Source organism: Prunus persica, chromosome G7 (assembly GCF_000346465.2).
Source record: "Prunus persica cultivar Lovell chromosome G7, Prunus_persica_NCBIv2, whole genome shotgun sequence".
Taxonomy (NCBI): domain Eukaryota; kingdom Viridiplantae; phylum Streptophyta; class Magnoliopsida; order Rosales; family Rosaceae; genus Prunus; species Prunus persica.
The window spans coordinates 16,233,827-16,260,338 of NC_034015.1; the positions used below are offsets into that span (position 1 = coordinate 16,233,827).

Here is a 26,512-nt window from a genome sequence, read left to right on the forward strand (position 1 = left end):
CTGAGTGACCTTGGTTTGAGCCATTCAGGTGATGATAGTTGATAACAAAACAAGGAAGTTATGGTTTACAGAAGCTATTTCTATAAATAAGTAATACTTCTGTTGAATGTTCTGCACTTCCCTCTTCTCCTCCTCCTAGCTTTTTAAAGTGCAGTGCACTCTTCTAGTACCTGCCTACTGTCTACATTTATAATCTCTCTCTCTCTCTCTCTCTCTCTCTCTCTCTCTCTCTCTCTCTCTCTCTCAGAGTTGGGAAGGTAATACTGTACAACTGACATGGAGGATGAGAATAGCATTGCAAATGTGGATGTAGCACTTGCTACCTGCCAAAAGATAAAAAATCATCAATCTGGTTCCGTTTTCTTGCTTATTTCGGTTGCAGATGTGATTTTCTCTGCCTGATGTTTTCGGTTATGATACCCGAAAATGTATGTTATAGATGATAGGTTATCAGCCTATGAGGCTTATATATGTTCTCTGAGCTGAGGCCAGTCCAGCTGACTTGTTAATGCAGGTTATGTAGTTGAACTATACCTGATAAAAAGAATAGTTAATTTTATCTTGCATTGAACTATACCTGAGGAGGAATTCCCAATTCATGAAAAAGGGGTCCCAAGATGAAACCGCCTCCCAGCCCAAGTAGGCCACCCACCATACCAGCTACTATCCCACAGCTGCAGTAAAGAAAAATCTGATGCAACTTCCAGTTTGTGATTTCCTTTCCTTTGGATGCAATCACCCTGGTGCCTTTGCATAAGCATATGGCTTCAAAGAGCGTAACGGAGACTGCAATTGGTACCTGCAAAATGATAAAATATTATGTTCAACTGGACATCATTCTTTTTATACATGCTTGAGTGTACATAGTTATGTGTTTCTATAGTGCTCTTGAAAGAAATCTTACTACTCTGGTTGTTAGCCTTACCTGCAAGGAGTTCAGGACCCAGAACACGGTGGAGCAAGTTTCAATATATGTCCGCACAAAAGTTAAAATAATGGCGCATTGGAAGCAAATGCAGAGGAATTAGAAAGATGGAACTTGATTGGATTGTAGTGATGATCATATCTTTTGGAGAGCATTTTAAGGTCTGGTATGCGAATAGATGAGTTCCTAGAAAAGCTTCTTTAGTTGTACAGAACTACAGAGTAAAATAACTTACCTTAACAATCTGAACAATAAGAAAAGCCACCCAGACATACACAAGCATCGATAACTCCTTCCAGTAAACGTTGTGTGATATAGGCACCTGGATAGAGTGGTTCATAATATCAATAAAACAAAAACTGAAACAACTTAAAAATTGCAGATGACAAAGAAGTTGCAAAAGAATACTGCCCTAGAGTGTTCTGATATTCTTGGAACTTACCTGCTCATCTTGCAATGAAGCAGGACCACCAGGTAGTGGTTTGTAGTCTTCTCCAGAACCATCTGCAACAAAGGAGATGCGTCGTTAGAGTTTTCTTTTAGTTGATATTAGTGTATAATCTCCAAACTTGGTCTAAATATATAGGAATGTTTGCTTGGATGAGCACTCAACACCAGGTTTGGACTCCGACTCCAACTGCTTTTCTGCTTCCTGAAAGTCATTTGAAATCTCAAATTCCTTGTTACTAAATTGGTACCAGACCATATTTATTGATAGCTCAGGAAATAGTTAAGTGAAAACCTTACCTTCTTCATCATTGTCTCTTTCTTCCATGTTTCTACGCCTTTCATTAAAGCTTTTGCTGCTGCACCTGCCAGAATTCAGAAAAATATCTAATAAGATTATTGGGAGTATTCAAAGTAAATAAGGAATTTGTGTTCAAAATGTTATTACGTAAGAAGAGAATGATAGGTAGAACTGTGACCATCCAGTCGGCGAACATGACGTTGAAGGCAACTCCTATGCTGATGCCTAGCATGAGCATTGGCTGAAAGAGTAAAGCCAGATCATAATCTATAAGGGGCATGTCCAGTGTTGGGTGCCTAAGTCTCAAATTGAAGTATACTGTTGAACCTGCATGACCAATAGGATGGCATACAGTTCTTCAGTTCTGTCTAAATTGAATACATTAAGATTAAATTAACAAGTTAAAAGAAAAGATTAAAAGGAAAAGTGATTACTAACACTTGGAAAGGGCAGTGGAAGACTTGGGATCAAAACCAATGATCAAGGCAAGCATTGGTACAAAAATACCTCCACCTCCAACACCTCCCACACTACCCAGTGCTGCACCAAAGAATCCAACTATTGAGCCAACTATTAACAACCAGTATATATATATGTCAAAATACCAAAACAGTAAACATGAAAGGAAGAATCATCAAATCTAATAGGAAATTAGATGTAATAGTTATATCCCTTTTATGCTCTCTATCTCTCTCTGTGTTCTTGCTGGATCAAATTCACTGGCCAAACAGGCTGATAAGAAGACCCTCCAGCCTCCCATAGAAAATTGACCACTTCCACAAAAAATGCTTCATGTATGTCTTGCTCAATAAATTTTGTTGGCTTCTCATCTTTTAGAGGCCTCTCTGCTTGGCAACTTCAATTGTCATAAGGATGTTAATGAAGAGTTCCCATGCTATTGCCATTGATGCTACTCTTGCTGATATTGTAGCTGCCCTCCGAGTGACCTTGGTTTGAGCCATTCAGGTGATGATAGTTGATAACAAGGCAAGGAAGTTATGGTTCACAGAAGCTATTTCTATAAATAAGTAATACTTCTGTTGAATGTTCTGCACTTCCCTTTTCTCCTCCTCCTAGCTTTTTAAAGTGCAGTGCACTCTTCTAGTACCTGCCTACTGTCTACATTTATAATCTCTGTCTGTCTGTCTGTCTGTCTGTCTGTCTGTCTCTCTCTCTCTCTCTCTCTCTCTCTCACAGAGTTGGGACCTTCAAATCCTAGTAACAGTGTTAAGTAGGGAGTGGAGAATGCTGAGTCATCAAAGCTTTGCTGCACTCATGCCAACTCACATTCATAAAGTGATATCTAAGTATCTCTTAACATTTTTGGTGTCTTTAATTCTTAATTCTTAAGGATGCTAGAGGAGGGTTAAAAAAAAATGGTGTTTAAGCTTATAAAGGATCTCTATAAAAGAATAAAAACCCAAAAACAGGTTTTTCTGTGGGATTTATACAACAGTCAAATCAAAATTGCAAGCTTTCAGTAAAACTTTATCAAACAGTCCAAAATCTAAAATGGTACAAATTATGCTTCTGATCACTTTCCTGTCTTTACTAGCATTTACATGTGTTGCTTGTACGCAGTACTTTCCCATTCATGGGTTGTTATCAATTACAGTAAAAATACAAACATAAGGAGAGTATATGGTATGCTGTGGAGGCAGAGGCAGAAGATATGTTGGAAAGGCTACTGTGAGTAAGCAATGACAATCGTTGAAAGATCCCTAGCACTAGGCCTCAAGTCCGGTCTCCTCTGCACGAGCTTCAGCACTAACTGCCACCGTGGATAATTATTCCACTCCTCCGGCAGCTCCCCACGATTCTTCAAATCTGCAATTGCTACTACCATTTCCATGTCGGTGATGAGTTTCATTTTCAATATCATCACAAATAGCAAAATACCTGCACTATAGATATCTACAGCACAATCCACATTTTCATCTGGTGCTTTATATGTTCCCTTCATGTTTAGGCTTTTAATCACTTTATCATCATTTTCATCATTCACATTTCGGGCTGCAAAGAAGAAAATAAAAACTGAACATTTGTTAGTCAATTTAAGTCATTGTTTGCCACAACACTAAAGATCTATGGACTTTAAGAGAGGATGAATATACCTAGTCCGAAGTCCCCTATCTTCCACACATCACCACACCTAAAAATATTAGCAGGAGAGAGATCTCCATGCATAATTCCTTGGGCATGCATATATGTAAGACCATTCATAACGTCTCCAAAAATTCTCCAACATAAAGGCTCTGTCATAATCTTGTCACTCTCAAATATATCCTTTAAAGTGCTGCCAAGGATTCAAATTCAAACTATTAAATTAAGGTAAGTAATCTCAAATTGGGCAAAGTTATAAGTACTATTAGATACCTGTCGCACAACTCCATTTGAATGTATAGATGAGGGAGATTAATATTGCTAACCGATGAATTCCCTTCATCATCATCATCAGCAATATTGTTTAGACCAGCCAAAAATGGCTCAAGCCATACCGTATGGTACCGTACGATATATGGATGCTGCAACTGAGACATGATCAGCACCTCCCTGTACATAAAATATGCATCATTATAGTCTAAACACAGTAAGAATTAAATATGCAAATGCCAAATAGTACTTACCTTCTAACCCGATCAAACTTGAATTCCTCTTCGTCGCCAATTGCAATTTTCTTCACAGCATAAGATGTCTCATCTATCTTACTCTTGCAAGAGACAACAACGCCAAAGGCTCCACTACCAAGGGCTTTAATCTCATCATAGTCTGTGAGCAATCTAGACTGCTTGTTCTGAAAAAGCTTTGGATCTTGAATTATCACTTGGGTGACTGGACAATAAATTGTCTCCATGTCGAATCCTATACAGGGTGAGGTGATCCGATATTTATATTGATGTTTGTGTAGGATTACATATTCAAAATACAAAACTGAATCTAGAATGAAGGACAGTTTGAAGCAACACTCTAAACAAAATTTACAACAAGAGTCACATGTAATCTAAAACACTAAGCTTTGAATTTGAACTACAATTATATGAATCTGCAGATAACATCTGACATGGTCTAACAGAACAAACTCCATAAATCCTGAGCTAAATACAGAAAGAATTGAACAATCCATTGAATCCTAAATCTTGTTCATTCATACAAATCATCAACAAATATTGCAGTTTGACAGTGTCTTGGGTTGCCTGCCTCACATGCCAATCCTTTATCTCTTGGAATCTCAAAATTTACATAGGGTGGTGTGATCCGATATATATATTGATGTTTGTATAGGATTACATATTCAAAATACAAAACTGAACCAAGAATGAAGGACAGTTTGAAGCAAAACTCTAAACAAAATTTACAACAAGAGTCACATGTAATCTAAAATACTAAGCTTTGAATTTGAACTACAATTATATGAATCTGCAGATAACATCTGACATGGTCTAACAGAACAAACTCCATAAATCCTGAGCTAAATACCGAAAGAATTGAACAATCCATTGAATCCTAAATCTCACTCATTCATACAAATCATCAACAAATATTGCAGTTTGACAGTGTCTTGGGTTGCCTGCCTCACATGCCAATCCTTTATCTCTTGGAATCTCAAAATTTACTTAGGGTGGTGTGATCCGATATGTATATTGATGTTTGTATAGGATTACATATTCAAAATACAAAACTGAATCTAGAATGAAGGACAGTTTGAAGCAAAACTCTAAACAAAATTTACAACAAGAGTCACATGTAATCTAAAACACTAAGCTTTGAATTTGAACTACAATTATATGAATCTGCAGATAACATCTGACATGTTCTAACAGAACAAACTCCATAAATCCTGAGCTAAATACAGAAAGAATTGAACAATCCATTGAATCATAAATCTCATTCTTTTGTACAAATCATCAACAAATATTGCAGTTGGACAAGTTTCTTGGGTTGCCTGCCTCACATGCCAATCCTTGATCTCTTAGAATCTCAAACTTTCCATTGCCATTAAAATCTTTATGTTTTTCTTTAGAGCTTTAACTTCAACACAAAAACATAAAGATTTTAATGGCAAGAACATAAAGATTTTAAAGAAAATATCAAGTATATTGCCGATGGAAAATCTATAATTAATTACTAAATCAAGAACTTCATAAGTTAAATAGAGAAAAAAGAGAACAATCCGTTAAATCCTAAATCACATTCATACATACCATCACAATATACAGAACTACAGAGCCAATCAACAATTATCTCTTTCTCTTCGTGTTTCAGTTTGGCCAGTAAACTCTCCAACATTTCTCCTTTAGATTATAGTTTTGCCATTAATCTAAACCTAGAGCTCCATAAATGTAAACCTAGAATCCATTAATTCTATAATAGCTAAAAAATTAAAGATCAGATAAACTTACAAAATGTGAGAAACTAGCCGAGAGAGAGGTCCGAAGCGATCGATCCTAGCGAGTGTGTTAGGGAGAGAGAGAGAGAGATTATGAGACGGACCGAAAGCTTATATTGTAAGTTTTGCAGAGACCGACGGTGCCGTTTCACTGTACGAGCCAGAGTGCTTGGTTCCAGAACACTCCCAAACAAAAATTGGAGGGAAAATTGTTGATACTTAAACTGCGCGTTTGACACAGAAATTTAAAAAAAGCAACCGGTTTTTCTTTCTCTTGCATTTTTTAGTCTTTTTCTTCTTTCTTTTTTAAATCTTAAATTCTTAAAAGTATTTCTTTAAAAAATTTATGTTTTCTTATACTATTAAATTTGTGGGTCTCACCTGCATGTCATGTAACATGAAAGAAAAATTACTAAACCTAATAATTTCTCAAACCTTATGGACATTATTGTCATAAAAACCCCTTCATAAATTTGAAATTGAATAGTAATCATGATTTGGCCTGCGGACCAAAGTGGATAGTTCGAGATCTGATGAGTTAAAACTTAGTCCGATTCAATGGTTGAACCCGTTTGGTTTGGTCTAATGACGATCCCTAATATGTAGTACCTAATTATTGTACACCAATTATTTTTTACGTTGGTTTTTAAGTTATGTAACTTTGCATAGTTATTTGAAACTCCTAGATTGTGGTGGCAAGGGTAAATTTCAGTGTAATAATCACACGCATTGTCATACGGTGTTATCAATCTAATAAAATTATAATACAAATATTTATTTATAAATACTAAATTCTAGGTCTATGAGATATCAATCATAGTGTCTACCTATATTTTAATACATGAACTAGTAATACCATATGACAGTCCCGATCTCTTGGACCATAGGAGTCCAAGAGATTGTGGTTACCCACCGTTGGATATTAATATAATGGAGTGCAAGAGTGAGTGAACCGTTGAATTTACATCCAACGGTGAGTGACCACAAATCTCTTGACCCCTGTAGTCCAAGAGATCGAGATTGTACCATATGATAGTGTGACTGTAACACTCAAATTAATTTTCTGACAGCTGAGATCATGGCTTGGAGCTTGATGCAACTTTTAATTCTCGCATTTTTCTCAAACCTTGCAAAACCATAACAGGGGCATTTTTCTCTATCCAGCCATTTCATTTTCACAGTCCTGATCTCTTGGACTACAAGGGTCCAAGAGATTTGTGGTCATTCACCATTGGATGTAAATTCAACGGTTCACTCACGTTTGCACTCCTTTTAAGAAACTTTTTTGAACCGTTGGATGAAGCTTCAAATGATGAATAGTCTTTCACTCCTTTTAATGTTCTTTCATTTGGTAACAGATGAAGCTTCAAATGATGAATAGTCTTTCACTTGTCTCCAAGAATTTGCACTTCGGTTGAAAACTTGGGCTTGGAAGAAATGCAGGAGGAGGATGTCTTTATGTTGAAACAACAACTTTGATTTAATTTCTTAAGTTATTAAATCCATTGCATCTTTTATATTTAGGTGCCCTTTACCAACAGAAACCAACATGCCAACTTCTTTTTCTTTCTTTTTTCGATTAAGTAGGGGGCCAAGCCCCAAGAAACAGACTACATACACTGGTCTAAACAGACCAATCTAGAATGAATAATTCCAAGCGATCATCAAGAAGTTAAGCACTTAACCAACTAGGGGCCTGCTCAAACACGCACACAGCCCAAGATCCACTTGATAACTCCAAAAAACATGCTGAAGGGCACAACTGGGAAACTGCTGCATATGGTCACAACAGCTCCTAACCAAAGCAGCTAAGGAATGCGGAGCAAGCATAGAAGAATTCTGACAGAGATTGACTGCAATAGCTGAGTGAGTCCATCTCAATAAGAGACTACTGATGCCTTTCTCAATTGCCAACTCCAAACCAAAGAAAAGACCCCATATCTCAGCCTCAAGAACTTAAATAACTAGAAGATAATAATTTAATCTTGATTTAATTGTACATACAAAGTGATGGAAATTGGAGGGTTTGACCGAGTCCAGTAGCCCTAAAACTACAGCCTACTCAAACAGTAATTTACAAGATCAGCCCCAAACTACATCCATCTACCGCTACCTGGCCACTACAAATTGCTACAAAGAAAAACTTTAGGCCTAGTTTTGCAAACCCAATTGGTAAAACTCATCCACTGAGCCTTTATCACTAGGCTTGGCTTGAGAAACTTGACAAAATTAAAGAATGCATGCAGTAGGTATACATATTCATTCACCAAATCACCTTAAGCTAACACAAACTAACATACACGTTTCCTCCCATTTTTCTAGCTTACACTTCACGTATGCTGAAATCCCCAAGTTAAACAAACAGAAGAAAGGTTCTCTGGTTTTAGCTTTCACAAAAGTCTACACCAGCCAGACAAAGTCGTTTTCGCCCTAGTCACCAAGGCAGCAGAACAATAAAAAAGACCCAACTGCCTGTGTTCTGATGCTTACCTCTATGCCATGAGGGCTAATCTTTTATTTTATTTTTATGTATGTCTTACTTCACTCTGCAACATCTACTTTCCATACTCCAGATGAGCCTGCACCTTGTACACCCCTTCCTCTAAGTCAAATGGAACAAAATGTCTTCTTCAATATTCCATTTCATGAGCCCCTTGCCAAGTCTTTACCACTATATTCTCCGCCTCCAAAGGATGCAGCTGCAGCGGCTACATCGAGGCCTCCACCGATAGATGTAATTAGGGCTGACAATCCTCCGCTGGGGTTATTACCAGCGGCCATTCCTAATCCCAAAAGATCGAGTGTGGTTTGCTTAGGCCCGAACATGGAAGGACTTCCCATCATTAGTTCCTTCCATCCTGAACCTCCATCACAAGGAAGAGCAAGTCCAAGCCCTGCAGCAACTGAGGCACTATCTGGTTCTGCTTGCCGCTGACTCCATTGCAAACTCTCTTGTTGTGCAGAAGATGATGAGGAAGACATAATGCCAAACCCACGAAGCAACGATGCATTAGTTGCTGCCGCTCCCATTTGAGCAGCTTTCTGAAGCAGTGCTGTAGCTGACATAGCTGGTTGTGGTGGAGGCGCATACTGCCTACGCTCCTGTCCTGCAGGCCCAAAAAGTGAGGATCCATGGCTGGTTGAGAGGCCAAGAGAGATAGGTTCTACTGAAGAAGATGGTGCTAAGTCAGTTGTACTATCTGGATTCCCCATGGCTCGAATTAAGTCGGTAAATGCAGGAGGTTGAAGAGGTTGCAAGCTTGCTGATGCTGTTGAGGAAGCAAATAAACTTGCAAAAACACTACTGCTTGTACTACCATTGCTGCTTGAGCTGTTGCTGCTGCTACAGTTCCCCTTCGGACCAGTCACAGCTGGTGCTTCTTCCATAGTTTGTGTGGGATTTTCAGGCAATTCTGTCACTACAACCAAAGGAGAAAAGATAAAAAAAATTAAAGGGGTCACACTTAAACACACATAACATACAGGAATAGAAAGTTAGGCCTTTCTTTATGAAGGACTTTTGAAGGAAAAGGAGGATCAATAATGGTTTCCTTTCTCTTAACCCACTTACTCTTCCCTTTTAGCTTTTGAATCACTAGTCTCTTTATTGAGATTACGCAGTCTGAAATTATTGAGATTACGCAGTCTGAAAACTAAAACTTTAATATTAACCTCTAAGAAGCTTATTTTTATTCAGTAGTTAATTAAATTCCAAAAATCTCTGTTCAGTTACCATTCTGTGATACATACCCAGCTGAAAACAAATTTCATAACAGACAAAAACTACTACACTCCAAGATCCATGGCATGAGAGAGAGACACACACACAAACAAAACAAAGATAACTAAGTTTTGTTGTTTATTCAGACTAAAAACACATCCGACAAAACCCAACTGAAAAGATTGACAATTTTCCAATTTGGGACATATTTACCTGGATTTTGTGTAATAGGCATAGGTGAAGATAATAAACCAGCTGACTGAGATGGGACTGATGAAGTTGTAGCTTGGGAAGGAACTGGTGGCTGTGGTGTTGGCTGTGGGGGTGAATTAGCACTTTGATCTTTTGGGTCTGATTCTGAATTCAAATTCACTTCCGTTTGAGTCTGGGTTGGAGTTTGGGTATGGCCTCTGGCGCTCTCCTCAGCCAAAGCATCACAGAAGGCCCTATGTGTTATGAAGCTATCCCTCCTTCAAAGACCAAAAACACAACAACTTTTACCAACTTAAAACCCAACAAGTTAAGCTCAAAAACATAAAAAAAATTCAGATAAAAATCACAGCTTTTATGAACCTTGAAAACAAAGTCCCACAATCGCATTTGTACTCTCTGGTACCACAAATCTTGGAATGGGCTTTCCAATCCGACTGAACCGCATATTTCTTGGAACACTTATCGCATTTCCACTTCTTCTCGCCGTGCTTTCTGCAAAAGTGCTTCTTTATCCCAGTGAGATCACCCAAAGCTCTTGATGGGTCATGGTGCACACAAGAGGGCTCTGGGCAGACATAGACTCTCTTCTTCACCTCTTTACTCGACCTCTGCCTCAGCTTCCATGGCAGATTATGACCACGCCTATGAAGCTGCAGATTCTGATCCCTCTGAAACCCTTTGTTGCAAATTTCACAAACGAAACGGTTTGTGGCCAATAGGGTCTTGGGAGACAGAGCAATCACCTCTGCATCTGGATCTGTAACAAAACCCAAAAGTCAAATTTCACCAAATCAGACAGAGATTATGAACATCAGTGTAAAAACAAATTTGGGGAATTTTCTTTTTGAGCTACCTGGCATTCCAGGCAAGTTACGTTTTTTCTTGGTGGTGGGTTTGGGAGGAGCAGTTTGGTTGCCAGAGGAAGAAACGCTAGCTTCACCTGAAGCTGTAGAGGAATTATCTAGGTCGGTCGGCATCAGAACTAAGAATTTCTCTCTTGGGTTTTCCTTTTTTTTGAACTCAATCTACAGGACAAAAAGCAAAAAATCCACTATTGGGTTTTTATCTTAGAACTCCAAAGAAGCCTTGTAGGTACGAAGTTTTCATTTTCTAGGGTTCAGTTTCATCTCTTTCTCTCATCTACCAGTCAAGGTCCCCCCCTTTTTTTCTCTATGCCCACCTACCAGCTCTGTCTGATGGATCTCTGACCAAAGTATACATTACCCCAGAAACACAATGATTAAACCCAAGAGAGTAAAATAAAAGCTTCTCACTCAACCCAGAGATTAATAGAAAAAACCTCAAAAATTACAACCACCTAGAAAGATACTCTGATCCAACAGTCAAAATTTGATCTAAAACGTACAAAATCAAAAAAACTCAGCTAACTTGTACCTATTTCTTAGCTACTTCACTACTCTCAAAACAACTTGATTGAGCTTCCGTCTAAATAGAAGTCAGAACAGAAAAGGCAGGGTTTTATAAAGCCTCCCAAGAACAGAGTGAGATTAAGATTCTGTGAATAAGGAGAAGAAATAGAATAAGCTTGTGACTTGTGTGAGAGACGGAGAGAGAGAGAGAGAGAGAGATAGAGTCTGAAGCCAAAGACTTTCCTCTGCTTTTCTCACTGACTTTTCAGGAGAGAGAGAAACTGAGAAAAGTGATCAATTAAAAAATTAGATGTTTAATCGAGATTAATTAGTGGCAAGCAGGGGATTAACCTGAGCTGGCCATGACTTGTTGTTCAAGCTTCTAATTACAGACACGGAGGTTATTACAGTCCACCTGTCGAGTTCTTGGGTGTTGTTGTCGGAAGAGAAAAAAGTGGTACCAAATACGATGGGTTTGTCGTTTAGTGGAGTGTTTGAATGCGTTTTGGTCTACCAAAGGACAATCTTAATGGTCGACGACCGGTGCTTTAAATTCATAAAAGTCAAACTACTTTTTTCTTGATTGGAGATTTTTGTGTTCTGAACCATTCTGATCTGGACACGTTGTGAGGTTTCCTAGGCTTCACCACGTTCAATTACTGCTCTCTTTTTATTTATATATTGATTTTACTGGGGTTACTGCGGTTAAATGAGTTGAGATTTTACACGTCGGATTAAAAGTGAGGACGTGGCTTGATCTTTTCTCCTCATATTATCCAAATTCATGCAAACCTATAAATTTAATTTGTAATCTTATTTTAAGTCATAAAAAAAAACACTTAAACGTATTATTTGCGTGATTTTATTTGCTAATTCATTTCACAGAGAGAGAGAGAGAGAGAGAGAGAGAGAGAGAGAGAGAGAGAGAGAGAGAGAGAGAGAGAGACATTCGACAACAAATGGTACTTAGTTAGAATGCATGAAGACAAGGAAGGTAACAAGAGGACACAAAGCATTCGACTACAAAAGGACAAGTGAATTAATTAAGAAAGAATATAAGTCGTCTTGATCTCCAGCAAAATCAAAGGAGTAGTCTTTGAATTGATCGATGGAAAATGTGTGCGCGCGCCATGTGAGTAGTAGGTTATAATTTATGATTATAGGATAGGGTCTTCCACCTTCCAAAGAATATGTTATTCTTCTTATTTTTGTCTTCATTCACTTGTAATAAGTCATTTCATACCATTTACTTTTGTATTTTTCTTTACGATTCACACTCTTTCTTCTCCTCATTTCCATGAACACGTTCCCAATCATCTCATGAACATTTCAGTGGAGACTAAGGAGGATATGCTTAAATAATTGTCCGATATTTTCAATTTCATGTCCCATTTTTTAAGGGATGCGTGATCGGTCATGGTGGTCCAAACTCAAAAGAAGAGAACCATTTTTGTGGAATTAAAAGTAATGGCTTCTGATTCTTACACGTGGGGTTTTTCTATCATTGTGAAGCAAAATTCATCTATTGTTGGATTGTTCATGCATCAAATAGAACGTAAAATGAGTTTAGATTATTATGAAATAGATTAATTTTATAATAAAGATGAGAACGCCGCAATAATTAATCAGAATTTGAACTAGAAACAATGTGCTCGCCTCTTGTTTGTGAACTTATTTGAGTCATCGGTCTCCAAATGCACGTGCCTTTTGCAAAACATATTAATCACACAACTATCACACTTGTTGAGAAAAGTCAGTTCTAAAAGGTTTTTACTTAATCGTGAGATAATAAAATAAGGGGTTTTGCTTAATGTATAAGTTCTATTTTTTTGGATAACAAAGGAAGGATCAAAATCTTGAAAGGTGTTTACATAATGCGCATAAGCTTTACGAAGCTTATATAAGTGGATTTAAAGGGTAAAGTATGAAATTAAAATGTAGTTACTTTATGGTTGTCATCTTTGAATAGATCCCAAAGTCTTTCTTTGTCTTTTGAATTCGACAAGTATCTGACGTTTGTCCAAGGGTTCATAAAATTAAAATAAACAAGTAATAATCCCCCCAAAAACCTTTATTTATCTCAACTATCTCAACTAATAAAACGTATCATGTTTGTGTCGATAAATTAGCAGAATATAGTGTGCACTGATTTTCTATTAAACTTAGTTAATCTTCCAATTTTTCATCATCATGTGAACACTTGTTAATTTATATTTCCAAATAATTTTAACCTATAAAATGATGCAATAGAGCTTGACTATTCAAACAAAAATTACATATATGAGCTTAATCAAGTTGGCTAGAGCAGATGTGTTCCCCACTCAGTACCCGAGTTTGAATTTATTTTCCTATAATTTAGATTATATTAAAGTAAATTATTATTTGTATAAAATTTAAAAACTAAAACTAAAACTAAAACTAAATGTAGAAACTATATTACTAAAATATGTAGGTAAATTGGGGTATGTTAATTTTAGGTTTTTTTTCCCTTAGCTCTGTTGACTTTTTTGCTTAAGGAGTGTGACTAAAAAGTGTTTGATAAAATGTCACAAAGAGCCATGCAGCAATATTTCCTAATTTGCTGTTGAAAAAATTGTCATCTTTAGAGCGAGCCAGCTAAAGCCCAATCAGAAAAGCATTTGTACGCTTAACGTGCACGCATGTGGCTTTTGACAAAATTGATCCCTTTTATTTACGTACAATTACATGCTTTTGAAACATATGGTACGTGGGGAAAAAAATACCATATAAAGTTGTATTATTTCAGGTTTAAAATTCTGTTTAGCATAAGCAAAAGACAATTAGGCTGAGCTAATAAATAAATACAAACCAAAAGGCCGGCAAGTTTTCTATGTAGACTCTACCGTCCACTTCACTTGCATTGACTCGGAATGCATTTCTTTTTTTAATTAGGCATTGTGTGGGGCCCTTTGGATGGATTTCCAACCAGTTTACAGACGGCAATGACCAATCACATTCTCAATTTGAGATCAAATTGAGATTAAGATTTTAATTATTAAGCAATAAATTGAAAATAGACATGCTTAATCAGATTAGTAACTTCCAAATTTAAAAACTCACCGCAGACATAAGACTCATCATCTATCTATATTTTTATGCTAATATTATCATTTATGATTAAGACGACGTTGATTTCAAGTTTGGATTATGTTTAGGTCAAAAACTAATTAGATCATGAAGATTTAAAACGGTGTTAACTACCAAAATACAGGATAAGCTTAAACAAAACTCTTGTGAACCATGAGACGATTTTAAATTGTGATCATGACATGAACGAACGACCCTACTGGTGCTTTTGCTTTTGTCCACATGTAGCTTCTGTCCCTCAACTTGGTGACATTTGCTACCTTGAAACACAGTTGCTATTAAATTTAGTTAGGGTCCATCTTCTGATATATTGGTGCAAATCTGAGTTTCGGGACAGGATTTGCAGGTAAAATAATCAATCTATTGGCCATGCTGCAATGAATGTTTTCACGATATTGATAACATCAAATAATTATTATGTTACTACAAAATATCTGAAATCCACATATAATTGAGATCAAGATATAGTACGTATCCACTTTTTTTAATATGTAAACGATGAAAGTTGGGACCTATTTCATGATAAAATTATAATTAAGATTCATATATACATATACGCAATGAGTTTCAATTGAGAGACATCCTTTTAGAGTCCATCACATATTATTTTTCAATAATTTAAACTGTTTTATATATTTCCCTCAAAGATTATATATCTAAAAAATTAATTTTCGAAACTACTTGACCACTCATTTAGATGATTGTTATTTTAGTCTTTTTTTGAAGCACCATGTTCATCTATTTTGTTACTTACAATTAGATGTCTTAATAATTTTCAATTTTTCTGATTTTTTGCAAAAATAATCTATGTATAAAGACTTGAAAAATACAAGGTTTGGATTGAAATTTTTTTTCTTTTTCTTTTTGTAGTTAATCCATCAATGAAAAGAGATTTTATATATACATATAGACATTAACTTTATATTAAATTGAGGGCATGAGATCTTGATTTTTTGGGCATTAGTTAGTCAAATTTTTATCTAAAACGTATATTTGTCTATTCAAAGAGTGCCGTGTATGATTTTTCTTTTGCTAATACATGAGATTGACACAATTCTTTGCCTTCAGATTAAAAACCGACAAAAACGTGACAATTTGTGCAGGCTCATTGATGCATCTTAAAAGTTATATATGTGCATCTGCATGCCCACACACAAAAAAATAAAGAAAAAGTGTGGCTTTTTCCTCATTAAAAAGGAGCAAAAGCTTTGCAAAAGTTCAAACGGGCTCTCGATTATAAATTGTAAAACAGATATTCAATGGAATGGATCAGTTTTTTTATCTTCTCATGCATGTCGATGGACCATGCATGATGCATGTGCTTTTCACAAACCCTTCTCTGTTTTTCCCTCTCTCTCTTGTTCCTTTCATGATGCAGCTTGCCGAGTCAGCTGTGCATAATGGAAAACTACAAGTCATTGACTAATTAAATACCAATTTCCTACACTACTTGTTTTTGGTTTGAAAGAGAGATGGGAAAGGTGGATGTATATCTCAAACTTTTCTAATCGGTTCCCGTCTTCATTGACGCCTTCACTTAAAAGAAAACCAAATAAAAGGTGATTGATTCCTTCTCTTCTCTTTTGCAATTGCGATAGGGACAACTGACAAGAGAGGTGGCCGGTGGCCACAGTTTCAATCCATCAACCACCCTCCCCATCACACCAAAAAGAAAAAACCCTAGAAAGAGTAATGATGTTGTACTTGTATCCATATAATAAAATGAAAATACAAGAATTGATTAATGTTACATTACATGGTTTGGTTGTAGTTCTCTGTCTATGTACACGTTAGATCTTGAATTGTTTATCGCAAACAATAATATAGAGTGTGAAAGTGACAAGACTAATTAACCTATGAATAATTATTTTAGGCAAATTTAGAATAGTACTCGATTTGTATTCGACTCGAGACTATGATATTTTGGGTTTTTCTCGACACGTCTAACACAAAATTAGAGTAACTTCTAATAAATGTACATGTCATTTTAGGCAGCCAATTTTCTTGCCAAGTAATTTGGTGTATTATGTTACTAGATTGTGAATATATATATATATATATATTTGTTTTCTTATCAATATGGGAGTAGATTCGAACTTGAAACCTATTTCAATATCAAAAAAGAAGAAATGCTGCTAAACCAAAAACTAGTTATTGTATTAGATATGCGCTTTTAACCAACAACATAAAAACATAACTGTATACACGCAATGATATGCTCGACATTCTGACATGTTTAACAGAAAAAAAAACGTAAACACTTATTCAATTTACTCATTTTATTGAGTTGCTTGATTCTGATCAAACTATGGCAATCTCAAAGCCAACGAGCCCTAGAGAAATTGTTTGGCAAACCAGTTTCATCGATATTTACTTGATCTTCCAACAGCAAACTCCGAATTCGGCCAGGCAATAGGATCAAACTCCTCAGATCCCCTCACCAAAAAGCATTAAATACCTAAACTCCTTTAAAGAAAATTTCCGGGCACCACAATGCCTCTCGTACGTCTTATCAATATCATGATCTCGCAGGACAGCTGTTGAAGTATCCTTATTGAATCTTCATAGCTTGCTCACTTGAAAGAACAAGATATGTGAACAAAAATGTCACTTTCTCGGTAAATCAGATTACTTACGCGTCACTTATTTCATGTTATTTGAGTTTCTCATTTTAATCTTTCATTCCTTAACAATTACATAAAATTGGCCGCTCAATTAAGTTTTGAAACAAGATTGAAATGAAAAAACAAACGAAGGGAAGAAATATGACTTGGCAATTCACATCCCTCCTAATTTTGGACATGGTAAATAAGACTACTTGCAAACATAACATAAAATCATCCTCGAATACTGTAAATTTGCAAATTCATGGTATCATGATACCATGAATTTGATAAATTTACTTTATGGTATCATTTTGTGAAGCTTTATTGGGACAGCTAAAGGCTCGAAAAAGCATTTTTTTGTTATATGTCATGATTTTATTGTTTCCTTCACTTTTGGAGTGGTCCTTTCAGTAACACAAGGATCCAACAACACATCCTCCACAGTGCCAAGTTGCCAACAAACTTTCTACCAAAACACAATGTCTACCAAATTTTTTTTGTCCATGATTTTGAAATCCGGCGTGGATCAAAGATGAAGTTAAACTCTCTTCAATGGTTTAGGATCATGAAAAAAAAAAAGACAGAGAAAATAGCTTTGCAAGTTTAATATCTGATATGTGGACCAAGTATTGCACTGCAGTTTGGGCTTTGGCGCACCCCAATCAAAATGAATTTGCCAATCATTCAGAACGTTCTTGGGCCTTTGGGCTGCCATACATTCACAAAATTTGTTGTATGTGAATGAATTTGAACATTATTTGCTAAAAACAAATATGAAGCATTGAAGAGGCATATATATATATATATATATATTTTTTTTTTCAAAGGTAGGAAGGGGGAGTGGAATTTACTCATACACACTAATGTTTAAAGGTTTTGAACGTGAGACTATTTTAGGTTAAACATACTTTTTCACTATGATACAACCCCATTAGCAGGAGGCAAATTTTTTTTATTGTGTTTAATTGGGCGTTAGAAGAAGGTCTATGCAATTTTTATAATAAATTAAATTAAATTTAGGCCCGCCATTTCAACTGAAAAAAAAAAAAATTTAACCACATTTATCACAATAGAGAAACCATAAAATAAAAATTGAAGAAAAAGAAAGAAAAATAATATTGCTTTGCCTTTGTAACTTGTAAAACCACTCCCAAAACACTTCAAACCCCAAAAACCCCTAAGCAAACAAAAAACCGCGCACAAGAAACCTCACAGTGACAGCTTTCTGCTCTCCATTTTCACCGTTCACCGGAGCAAAGAAAACCACAGAACCATGGACCTGGACGACTTCGACAAGCCGAGCCAGGTTGCTGCCCGGCCCAGCAGATTCGTGCCCAGGTCCTCCAAAGCCAAGCCGAAACCGAAATCCGAACCCGTCGTCAAACAAGAGCCTCCGAAACCGGTTACCGAGCCCGAACCCGAAAAGCCAGAGCTGAAACCTAAACCAGAAGAACTGGATGCCCTGATTGCGGAAAAGGAAGAAGAAGAAGGAACCGATGGCGCGCCTAAGAACGAAGATTCAAATGGCGGGTTGAAAATGGAAACCGATGAAGAACCAAAAGAGGACGACCCTATGGAAGAAGACGATGTCGAAGACACAATTGTGCGTGAAATCGACGTATTCTTCAATCCTCATATCGATGACAACTCGCAGGTCTGTCAATCTCTCTCTCTCTCTCTTTCTTTCTCTCCCTTAAGCTCGTTGTTGCTCTGATTTTTATTATTTATTTTTTGGGGGAAATGTTTTCTTTAATTCTTTTAATCTTTCTTTATCAGTTGTATGTATTGCAATATCCTCTGAGGCCATGGTGGCGACCGTATGAGTTGGAGAACCGGTGCGAGGAGGTGAGGCTGAAGCCTGCCACTTCAGAAATGGAGATTGATTTGTCTCTTAATCTGGACCCTAAGAATTACGACGAAGATTGCGGTAACAGACTTAAAATGACTAAGCAGGTCAATTTTCTGCATAAAGATTGTAGCTATATCTTAATTCGGTTTTTGATGTTGTGACATTGTTGCCTACACTGTTATGTAATGCAGTGTGGTTTTGTGTCATTGGATTTTTCCTCAGACTCTGTATACAACATGGAAGCCAACTCGCACTACTGGAACTGGCTATGCTGTTGGGGTTTTGATGGGTGATAAGGTATGTGCAACTTTTCTTGACCTTTTGAAGTATCATCCACGGATTTTATGTTTAATGTGGTTGAATTTACTATATTACTATAGATTGGTAAACGAGCTAGATTTCTTTAGGCAATTGCGTATGCGTTTACTCCAGCCATCCCGAGTTTCAGAGATAGATGTTTCCAATAAGGGTGGTTTGTCATTAAGATCGTCTGAGGAGACCATGATTCCAGGAAATAAGTAATGACCTTTATTTGTGAATTTGTAGCTGATAATCCTCTCAAATTGACTCAATTTTATTTTTTGAAGTAAAAGAGAAAAATTGTGAAAGGCTTCTGCGCTTGTAGGTCAGTTAATTTTCCAATCAAATTTCAGATGATATAAACAGTATTTTCATTTTTGAAGAGAATACACTTATTGCACTTGAAAATATGCATAGTTGAACTAGTGTTGGAATATTTACCTTGGAAGTGGTTAGGTGTTTAGCATGAATGGTGTTAATTTGTTGAAAGGTAGCTAGGTTTGAATAATTACTTGAATGCCCATATATGCTTAGTTACTAGAGTTTAACACTGTCTTCAGACCCCAACAAGGTTCACTTTTAGGCCTGTCTAAAGTTTCATGAAAGGGTTCTTGCGTAAATTTTAGGCTGCTAAATGCTTCTCCTCCGTATGTTGTCTCTCTGTTCTGGTAAAAGTTGCGCAGAGAGCATGAGTTTTTGTTGTTTTGGGATTAGACTGAGCATGTTAGTGCACAAATCCAACACTCTTCAGTTGGTCAAATGTGTCATATCATGCTAGGCCCCAAGGCGATTCATTTAAAAAGGTGCTCGTGAAATCATGAATATATGGGCTTGCTTGGTAGATGGGAGTTGTGCATTTATTTCATTGAATCTATGATTGATTTTTTTAATGATTTAAATAAATTTACCATGGATGCCCTCTCTAGACATATGCGCATGCAAATGCGGACAAACTGTCCTTCTGTGTTCTCTTTATATTGGTGGTTTTGCACATGCAATTATACCAACAGATTTTTTTAAAGGTTACACACAAATGTTGCAACGTAATTAGTAGTTTCTTAGTATCTCTTGCGAGAGTAAATGGTTTTTTTAGTTATAGTTATAGTATCTCACTTTGCGACACAGTGTTGGTTTGACTCATTAATGTAGAAGCATTGAAAGAGGTTTTGCTTCTTTTTTTTTTCTTTCATCTTGCAGTTACACTTGAATCCTATTGATAAAGTTGTACAGCTCCGACCGTCACTGGAACATTTGAAGTCTGGTTCTTCAAGAAGGAAGAACAGTGTCACAGGGGATGCAGAAGTTAAAGTTAAATTAGAGGAGTCTAGACAAGAAACATCTTCGGGTCCATCGAAGAAGCAGGTATTCTCTCTCTCTCTCTCTCTCTCTCTCTCTCTCTCCGCAATTTGATATTTTGTACGAAATTATGGCACTATAGTGAAGAATTTTTTAGGATTTGGACCCATTTTGTGCATATTGGAACTTATTAAAATCTATCAAGTATTTAGTTTTAGATTTTACAATGATACTCCAGTTTTGGACTTCTCTAACTTCAGTGCCTGAAGTCTGACTCCATCTCATCGATCCAAGTTTTTGTTTTTGTTTTTTTTTTTTGTTTTTAAAAAAACTTTATTTATGTGGTACATAATAACAGTTGAATCTATGTTATGAACCATTTGAAACTATTTTGTTTCAGACCAAGCGGATGGAGTCTTCAACTGAGAAAAAAACGGAAGATGAAGAGGTATGGGAGTGATTTATAATCTCAAACATCTGTGCAGAATGAGGATTATTTAATGAACTTTGCTTATTAGTATGATTCTTTTCATTCTGATCTGACGGCATTGAAGTATTAGTTCCTCCCTCCTGCTATGAATTTGGATTTCTTAGGAGAAAATATTACTACTTAGTAGCATTATGTCAGATAAGAAATTGGTATTCTGATCACTTAGTTGAGTATGACATCACCAAGCTTTATTTCTAAGTGCAGTTCATAAGTAAGAAGTTTTGTTTTCCTATGAGACAGGTTTTATACCTTTCGGTTGAATCCTTTGACTATTTCTAACAATTAACTCGTTTTTTGGGTGATATTATAATGAACCATATGAAGGATATGTTAGAGATTTTTCATGGTTTATTCTTTTGGTTATGAAAATGGATAAATTTATTGTTGGTGAGGTTCGTCTTTGAAGACTAAACATTCTGTACTTGCCGGCCTAGATACATTCTATGGAGCCCAAGTATTTTGACGATTGCTCGTTTATTTTGCTGTCGTAGATGAAAATTGTCTGAATGTCTGGAAACACTAGACGTTTTGTTCTCCCTGGCATTCCAAACATGGCAATATCACTACCATTTTAGCGATTTTTCAAACATTCGCAACAGTGGTTGCTTTGTTGAATTGTTATTTCACATTTTACGGGATCTTTGATTATATTGCTTTATTATCTTAACTTATTCCGTGGAATTAATGCTCCGGATTTTGTTTCTTGATTTCTGCCATAAAAAAAAAGTACTTGGTGTTGTGTGTTTGAGTTTCTACAAAGGACTGTGTGCATTACGGTGGTTATTTTATTAGATTAGTTGGGATAATGTCTTCCTCCTCTGCCTCTTTCAGAGTTGGGTTCCACTTCAGTATCATTCCTCAGAAAGTGATTTTTCGGCCAAATATTTACGAAGGATGGTGGGACAAGAAAGTTCTCCTATACAGTTTACAATGAGCCCGTACGTTATTTATTCCCCAATACTACCTTTTTGCCCATTCTTTAAAAGCTTTTGAAATTCAAATTATAATGGTTAAATTTTTGTTGTTATTTGAAGGTATGACTATGTTAACTCCTTGTGTCCTAGAACGTGCAAAGGTTCTTCAAGAAGGTGCGGTCATTTTCATATTATTGAGTTCGTCAGTCAATTTCCTTTCTCTTTAACATCGTGCAAACTGTAATATGTTGAGTTCCTTTTATTAAGTTGTACTTTTGAAAGCATCATCTTAAATTTTCAAAGAGGTAAGGGGAGTATCAATTTTGCCCATCTTTTAATAGTTTTGCAAAAAGTTGAAACTGAAGGGGTCTTTTAATCTTGCATGAAAACAGAGGTTGTGTATTTGAAATTTTGAAGATGAATCTTACAATATAGACACAAAATATAGAACGAGAAGCAACCAAGACATTGTCATATAAAATTATTGGTTGACCTCCCATTCCCCTTGTGAAGTGCTTCATTTATTGGTTATCTTAATCCTGTTGGCTGGCTAGATAAACAACGAGAGAAATATATACTATATGATGATTGCTCTTGTTTTTGCCTGTTTGTCATTTTGGTGGACAAAGAAAGTTTTTTGTTCACCTGGTTTTGTGTACATTTATGCATATTTATTTATTTACTTGTTAAGGACATAGCTATTGAATGAAAACATTAGCACTTTTTTTTTAACCTTATTTTGATTTTGATTTAAATATGTGAATGAATGTCGTTTTAGGTTTCTACTTTCCCTGCCTCTGGAAGAGCGTATCAAGAAGTTGCTTGTTGAGGTTGGTTGCAACTTACTTAAGCCACATATTAGTGTTTTGATAATATTATAGTAATAAATTTGAAGCTGGTGCGCACCTTTTTTGTCTGACCTCATATTAGCATTGTGCCTTCCATCATATGGAACTGGGGCTAATTTACCATCATTGTCTTTATTTTTGAAAAGTCCTTAAAGTCATGACAGTGGATTCATAACCTTCAGAAGCACACTCTCTTAGGGCTGTTCTTGAGCAATCCATTAATTCAAGATTGTGCCATAACAGGAACCTTTAGCTCGTCGGTTCAGTGATCTTAAGAAGTACTTCGCTCCTGATCACACCGGGGAAGAACTTCTGGATGTTCTTCAGAAGCATGCTCAATTACTGCTGGACTCTGGTCTCTGGGTTCCAAAAACTTTATTGCTATATCCATCCAAAGATATGAAAGATAGAGATCATGTTGCTCGGCAGACAGCTAGAAATTACGTCCTAAATTTATTTAGGAAGAACACTGTAATCAGTAATTCACAGTTGAACCTCCCACAAAACCATAAAAATCATGCGTATGAATCCCTAAAAATTTTAGCTGTCTCAAGACCTTCCTCTCAAGATTGGAAATTAAAAGAGCAGTCAGATAAGTCTTTTAAAGAACTCTACCCAGACATCTTTAAAAGCCAAGAACAGAACTGGGAAAGAATGGAAGAAAAGTTGGTGAATGCCTTTAAAGCTCATACTGACCGTGGTGTGAAGAATGCTTGTATGACTAGTAAGCCTGGTAAATCACTGAATTCTGATAAAGGTACGACAAAAAGTGCAAGTGATGTACAGATTGGGGGAAGAACCATGTCAGATGAAACTCGAGCAGCTTTACCAGAGGCTATAAAGGAAGTTCTTCATGAACACAAAGTTTGCAAGTAGGTGTTTTGAGCTGTAACCTCTGTACATTTCACAATTCGTGAAGCTGCATTCATGCATCAAAAAGTTTCTGATAGATTTTCTGTAGTAGACTTTGAACTGGAATTATAATTGCTAGCATTAGGTAGTTCTGCTAGTTCTATTTTATTTTATGAAAAGTTGGGTGTTTTAGAAAACGAGATAGAATTAGTTAACTCTTGACAGCAGTGTAAAATTTTGTAATTCTTACGCCACCTCATTACTTTTATTGTCTCTTGTTATTTCTTAGTTAAAATTTTGAATTTAATGTTTTGGTTATGAATATCATGTCTGCCAAATTTTAGGTCATTGTTAGTGTTTGGCAATTACTTTATCAATTTACTTCAAATTTTCATGTAAAATGTGTAAGGAAACATTAATTAGTACAGTTATGGGTATCAAATTTAATTGTTTAACATGCATGATGAACAAAAATACTAATACTAGCATTCTATTTTAGTTTGGAATTTTAATCCTGTTAGAACGGCTATTAATGTTGCTCTATTATTAAGGTTATAACTATCTTTTGAAAAGGTTTCTGATGTCCTACACCTATCCAGTTTACACTTTTCAGTATTAACGCTCTCTGTTCTCAATATGATGGTGCAATCATGAAGTTGTCAGAACTGATGGAAGTATCTTCTTCAATCTTGTAGTTTTGACTTGCAATTTTCTTGGCAGCTTTCGGCTCATATGTGAAGGATTACGGCGGTTGGCAGTCAGAAAGTCTTCTCTTCCAAAGGTTGATCCTAAAACTAAAAGGGTGATTGATGCAGCATATGGTGTTGATGCTCCTCAACATGAGTTGCAGAAGGTGATATGTCAAGTTGCAGCAGACATACATGGGTTATATGTCTTGAAATCATCGCCAGAGCACTCAGAGCATGACAGATTGAGGTTGTTCCCATTTTCATCTATTTATTGACAAAGTGCCTAAAACATATGATGTTGTGTACCTTGGTGTAGGGATGATATATTAACAGAAGAGGTTATAAGTATTACTTGTTTTCTTACCAGAAACTATGATGATGTTGTGGTGTGTGTTCCACCGTGATTTCTGAATGAGCGAGATTCCATCAGTTGCAAGTATTGTTAAGTAATAAGTTATACTCTTATTTTACTTCGTATTTGTGTTTGTTCTTGCAGGAAAGTTGTTATTGATCTACTATGCACAAAAGGACCTAATGCGAAGCTTAAAAGGGGTGAGGTTTTTGAAGCTGCCAAGATTGCTCTTGAGAGGGACATCAACACTAACGAATACAACAAGGTTAGTTGTTTCTTATGTTTGTGATCTGAAGGAGGTTTACATTGGTTGTCAGGCTACCTAACATAAATTTTCTCCTTTTTTCTTTATTTTGACTGTTTGTCACAACAATTTATTTTTAAATAAGTGAGAAGACCCTAGGCGCTAGAAACCCCTAAGAAACTGTAGGTGTCTTCTTCTTGTTGCCCAATGTTTTCAACGGTGTTGTTGAACCCAATTATATGGTTCTTGTGTATCAGTGGTCAGCAAAACACGTTGATTTTTCTGGAACCACGTTACTAGCAGTTCTTGAAAAACCCTTGCTTTTCTGTTGCACTTGCACCTCGGCATGGAATTACACATTGCGTCTCATTTAACCTCATCTGTTCCGAAAGATAGTGATGAGGGCTCAATTAGTGGCAATGAAAACCAAATCTTAGAATCACGTTTAATTAAGTTTTATACTCTTTGTTTTTACATGTTTACATAACAGCCTAGGAGGGGTCTTAGCTCGTGCGTAGCAGTGTAAATGCTATATCAGCGATGACTGCTTTTGCATGTTAACTAGAAGTATGATTCTTCCCTAATAATTTCTCATTAGAAGTTGCTTACTTGTGCAGGTCATGAATGATTTTTGCGTGTTCAAGGGTTCTGCTTGGATCTTAAAAAGCGGTGATGGTGGTCCGAACTAATTTTGGAAACCTGATGATGGATTTATGACAAAATTTTAACCGGTGGTTCAAGGAATAGGGAGCTGCCAAATTCATTTTTTCTTTCTTTTTCAGGAAGTACATCGTTGTGCTATGTTAGTAAATTTTTTTTTTTGGGATTGCCATGGCGGCCAAAGCCAAAACAAGCAAAAGAACGATACACGCCAACGTGTACAATGATAGTTTTATGCAGGCGCATTTTCAACATGTTGTTATCTTTGTTTCCTCTATAACAAGCTATCCGAGATTTATCGTGATAAACCAAACTCAAAACACGCATTTATTGGGACTCCCATGGAAATTTGATGAAAACTTAATTTTATTATGAAAACTTTTGGATGAATAGTTGAAAAGAATTCTATCGTTGGGCCATTTCGTTGTGTGGTTAATGGTCTAAACCACATAGTTTTTAGATCTCATTTAAGAAATATCTTGGTGAAAACTTTGCAAAGTTTAAGATTGACAATTTAAAGTTTTATCGTATTACACATGCTATATCACACACGATTAGAAATTGACCTTCAATAAAATTTTGATAGAGCATTGTGCTACACTAACTCTTAATTGAGTGATATTTCTTTTTGTGAGACCATCAAAATTCCAATATTCTTATACAGGTTTCAGGTATAAATCATAGCACAAATTATCTCCATTTCTATACGAACTAAAAGAAGTAATCGGGAGATTAGGTTAAGAACAAGACTTAAATATGGATATCTCTTCTTCTGGTGTTATTTTTAAAAGTCAACAAACGTGAAAATTCAACATTTTTCTAATGTTATCAGAGGTTTCAAGTTCAATTTATGTTTGGTAAAATCTCATCATAATATTACTGGCTGCAGTTTGTAGTAAAAAGTTAAAGAAAAAAAACATTTATACCGCCTAAGGTAAAT

At 36.1% G+C, this 26,512-nt stretch overlaps 4 protein-coding genes across 4 annotated transcripts; 1 reads left to right on the forward strand and 3 right to left on the reverse strand.

The window, feature by feature from the left end:
* On the reverse strand, positions 1,500–2,635 carry LOC18769938. Its single transcript, XM_020569012.1, has 5 exons — positions 2,515–2,635; positions 2,112–2,213; positions 1,821–2,000; positions 1,673–1,737; positions 1,500–1,577 (listed from the first exon to the last, which is right to left on the reverse strand). The coding sequence occupies exons 1-5, from the start codon at positions 2,633–2,635 to the stop codon at positions 1,500–1,502; spliced, it is 546 nt and encodes a 181-aa protein (XP_020424601.1).
* LOC18770461 (probable serine/threonine-protein kinase ifkC) lies at positions 3,084–6,312 on the reverse strand. Its single transcript, XM_020568214.1, has 5 exons — positions 6,074–6,312; positions 4,301–4,535; positions 4,050–4,226; positions 3,788–3,969; positions 3,084–3,686 (listed from the first exon to the last, which is right to left on the reverse strand). The coding sequence occupies exons 2-5, from the start codon at positions 4,525–4,527 to the stop codon at positions 3,358–3,360; spliced, it is 915 nt and encodes a 304-aa protein (XP_020423803.1). The 5' UTR covers positions 4,528–4,535; positions 6,074–6,312; the 3' UTR covers positions 3,084–3,357.
* Positions 8,017–11,619, reverse strand: LOC18771093 (protein indeterminate-domain 2). Its single transcript, XM_007204263.2, has 4 exons — positions 10,848–11,619; positions 10,355–10,751; positions 9,995–10,251; positions 8,017–9,479 (listed from the first exon to the last, which is right to left on the reverse strand). Exons 1-4 carry the CDS (start codon positions 10,969–10,971, stop codon positions 8,704–8,706), a joined length of 1,554 nt encoding a protein of 517 aa, XP_007204325.1. The 5' UTR covers positions 10,972–11,619; the 3' UTR covers positions 8,017–8,703.
* Positions 17,916–25,895, forward strand: LOC18771341 (DNA-directed RNA polymerase III subunit RPC5). Its single transcript, XM_007201873.2, has 12 exons — positions 17,916–18,732; positions 18,855–19,031; positions 19,150–19,224; positions 20,425–20,589; positions 20,924–20,971; positions 21,845–21,951; positions 22,048–22,101; positions 22,706–22,757; positions 23,019–23,647; positions 24,348–24,563; positions 24,813–24,933; positions 25,530–25,895. The coding sequence occupies exons 1-12, from the start codon at positions 18,352–18,354 to the stop codon at positions 25,599–25,601; spliced, it is 2,097 nt and encodes a 698-aa protein (XP_007201935.1). The 5' UTR covers positions 17,916–18,351; the 3' UTR covers positions 25,602–25,895.

Bases quoted from the DNA above. Each gene is read 5' to 3' on its own strand.
- LOC18769938 (XM_020569012.1), bottom strand. From the start codon at position 2,635: ATGGCTCAAACCAAGGTCACTCGGAGGGCAGCTACAATATCAGCAAGA. The intron at 2,001-2,111 runs GTTAGTAATCAC...TTGGTCATGCAG, and splicing joins TTCCACTGCCCTTTCCAAGT to GTTCAACAGTATACTTCAAT. The intron at 1,738-1,820 runs GTAATAACATTT...GAATTCTGGCAG, and splicing joins ACCTATCATTCTCTTCTTAC to GTGCAGCAGCAAAAGCTTTA.
- LOC18770461 (XM_020568214.1), bottom strand. From the start codon at position 4,527: ATGGAGACAATTTATTGTCCAGTCACCCAAGTGATAATTCAAGATCCA. The intron at 4,227-4,300 runs GTAAGTACTATT...TTTTATGTACAG, and splicing joins AAGTTTGATCGGGTTAGAAG to GGAGGTGCTGATCATGTCTC. The intron at 3,687-3,787 runs GTATATTCATCC...TCTTCTTTGCAG, and splicing joins GATAGGGGACTTCGGACTAG to CCCGAAATGTGAATGATGAA.
- LOC18771093 (XM_007204263.2), bottom strand. From the start codon at position 10,971: ATGCCGACCGACCTAGATAATTCCTCTACAGCTTCAGGTGAAGCTAGC. The intron at 10,752-10,847 runs GTAGCTCAAAAA...GTTTTGTTACAG, and splicing joins TAACTTGCCTGGAATGCCAG to ATCCAGATGCAGAGGTGATT. The intron at 9,480-9,994 runs GTAAATATGTCC...CTTTGGTTGTAG, and splicing joins GCCTATTACACAAAATCCAG to TGACAGAATTGCCTGAAAAT.
- LOC18771341 (XM_007201873.2), top strand. From the start codon at position 18,352: ATGGACCTGGACGACTTCGACAAGCCGAGCCAGGTTGCTGCCCGGCCC. The intron at 19,225-20,424 runs GTATGTGCAACT...TTCATCTTGCAG, and splicing joins GGGTTTTGATGGGTGATAAG to TTACACTTGAATCCTATTGA. The intron at 20,972-21,844 runs GTATGGGAGTGA...TGCCTCTTTCAG, and splicing joins AAAAAACGGAAGATGAAGAG to AGTTGGGTTCCACTTCAGTA.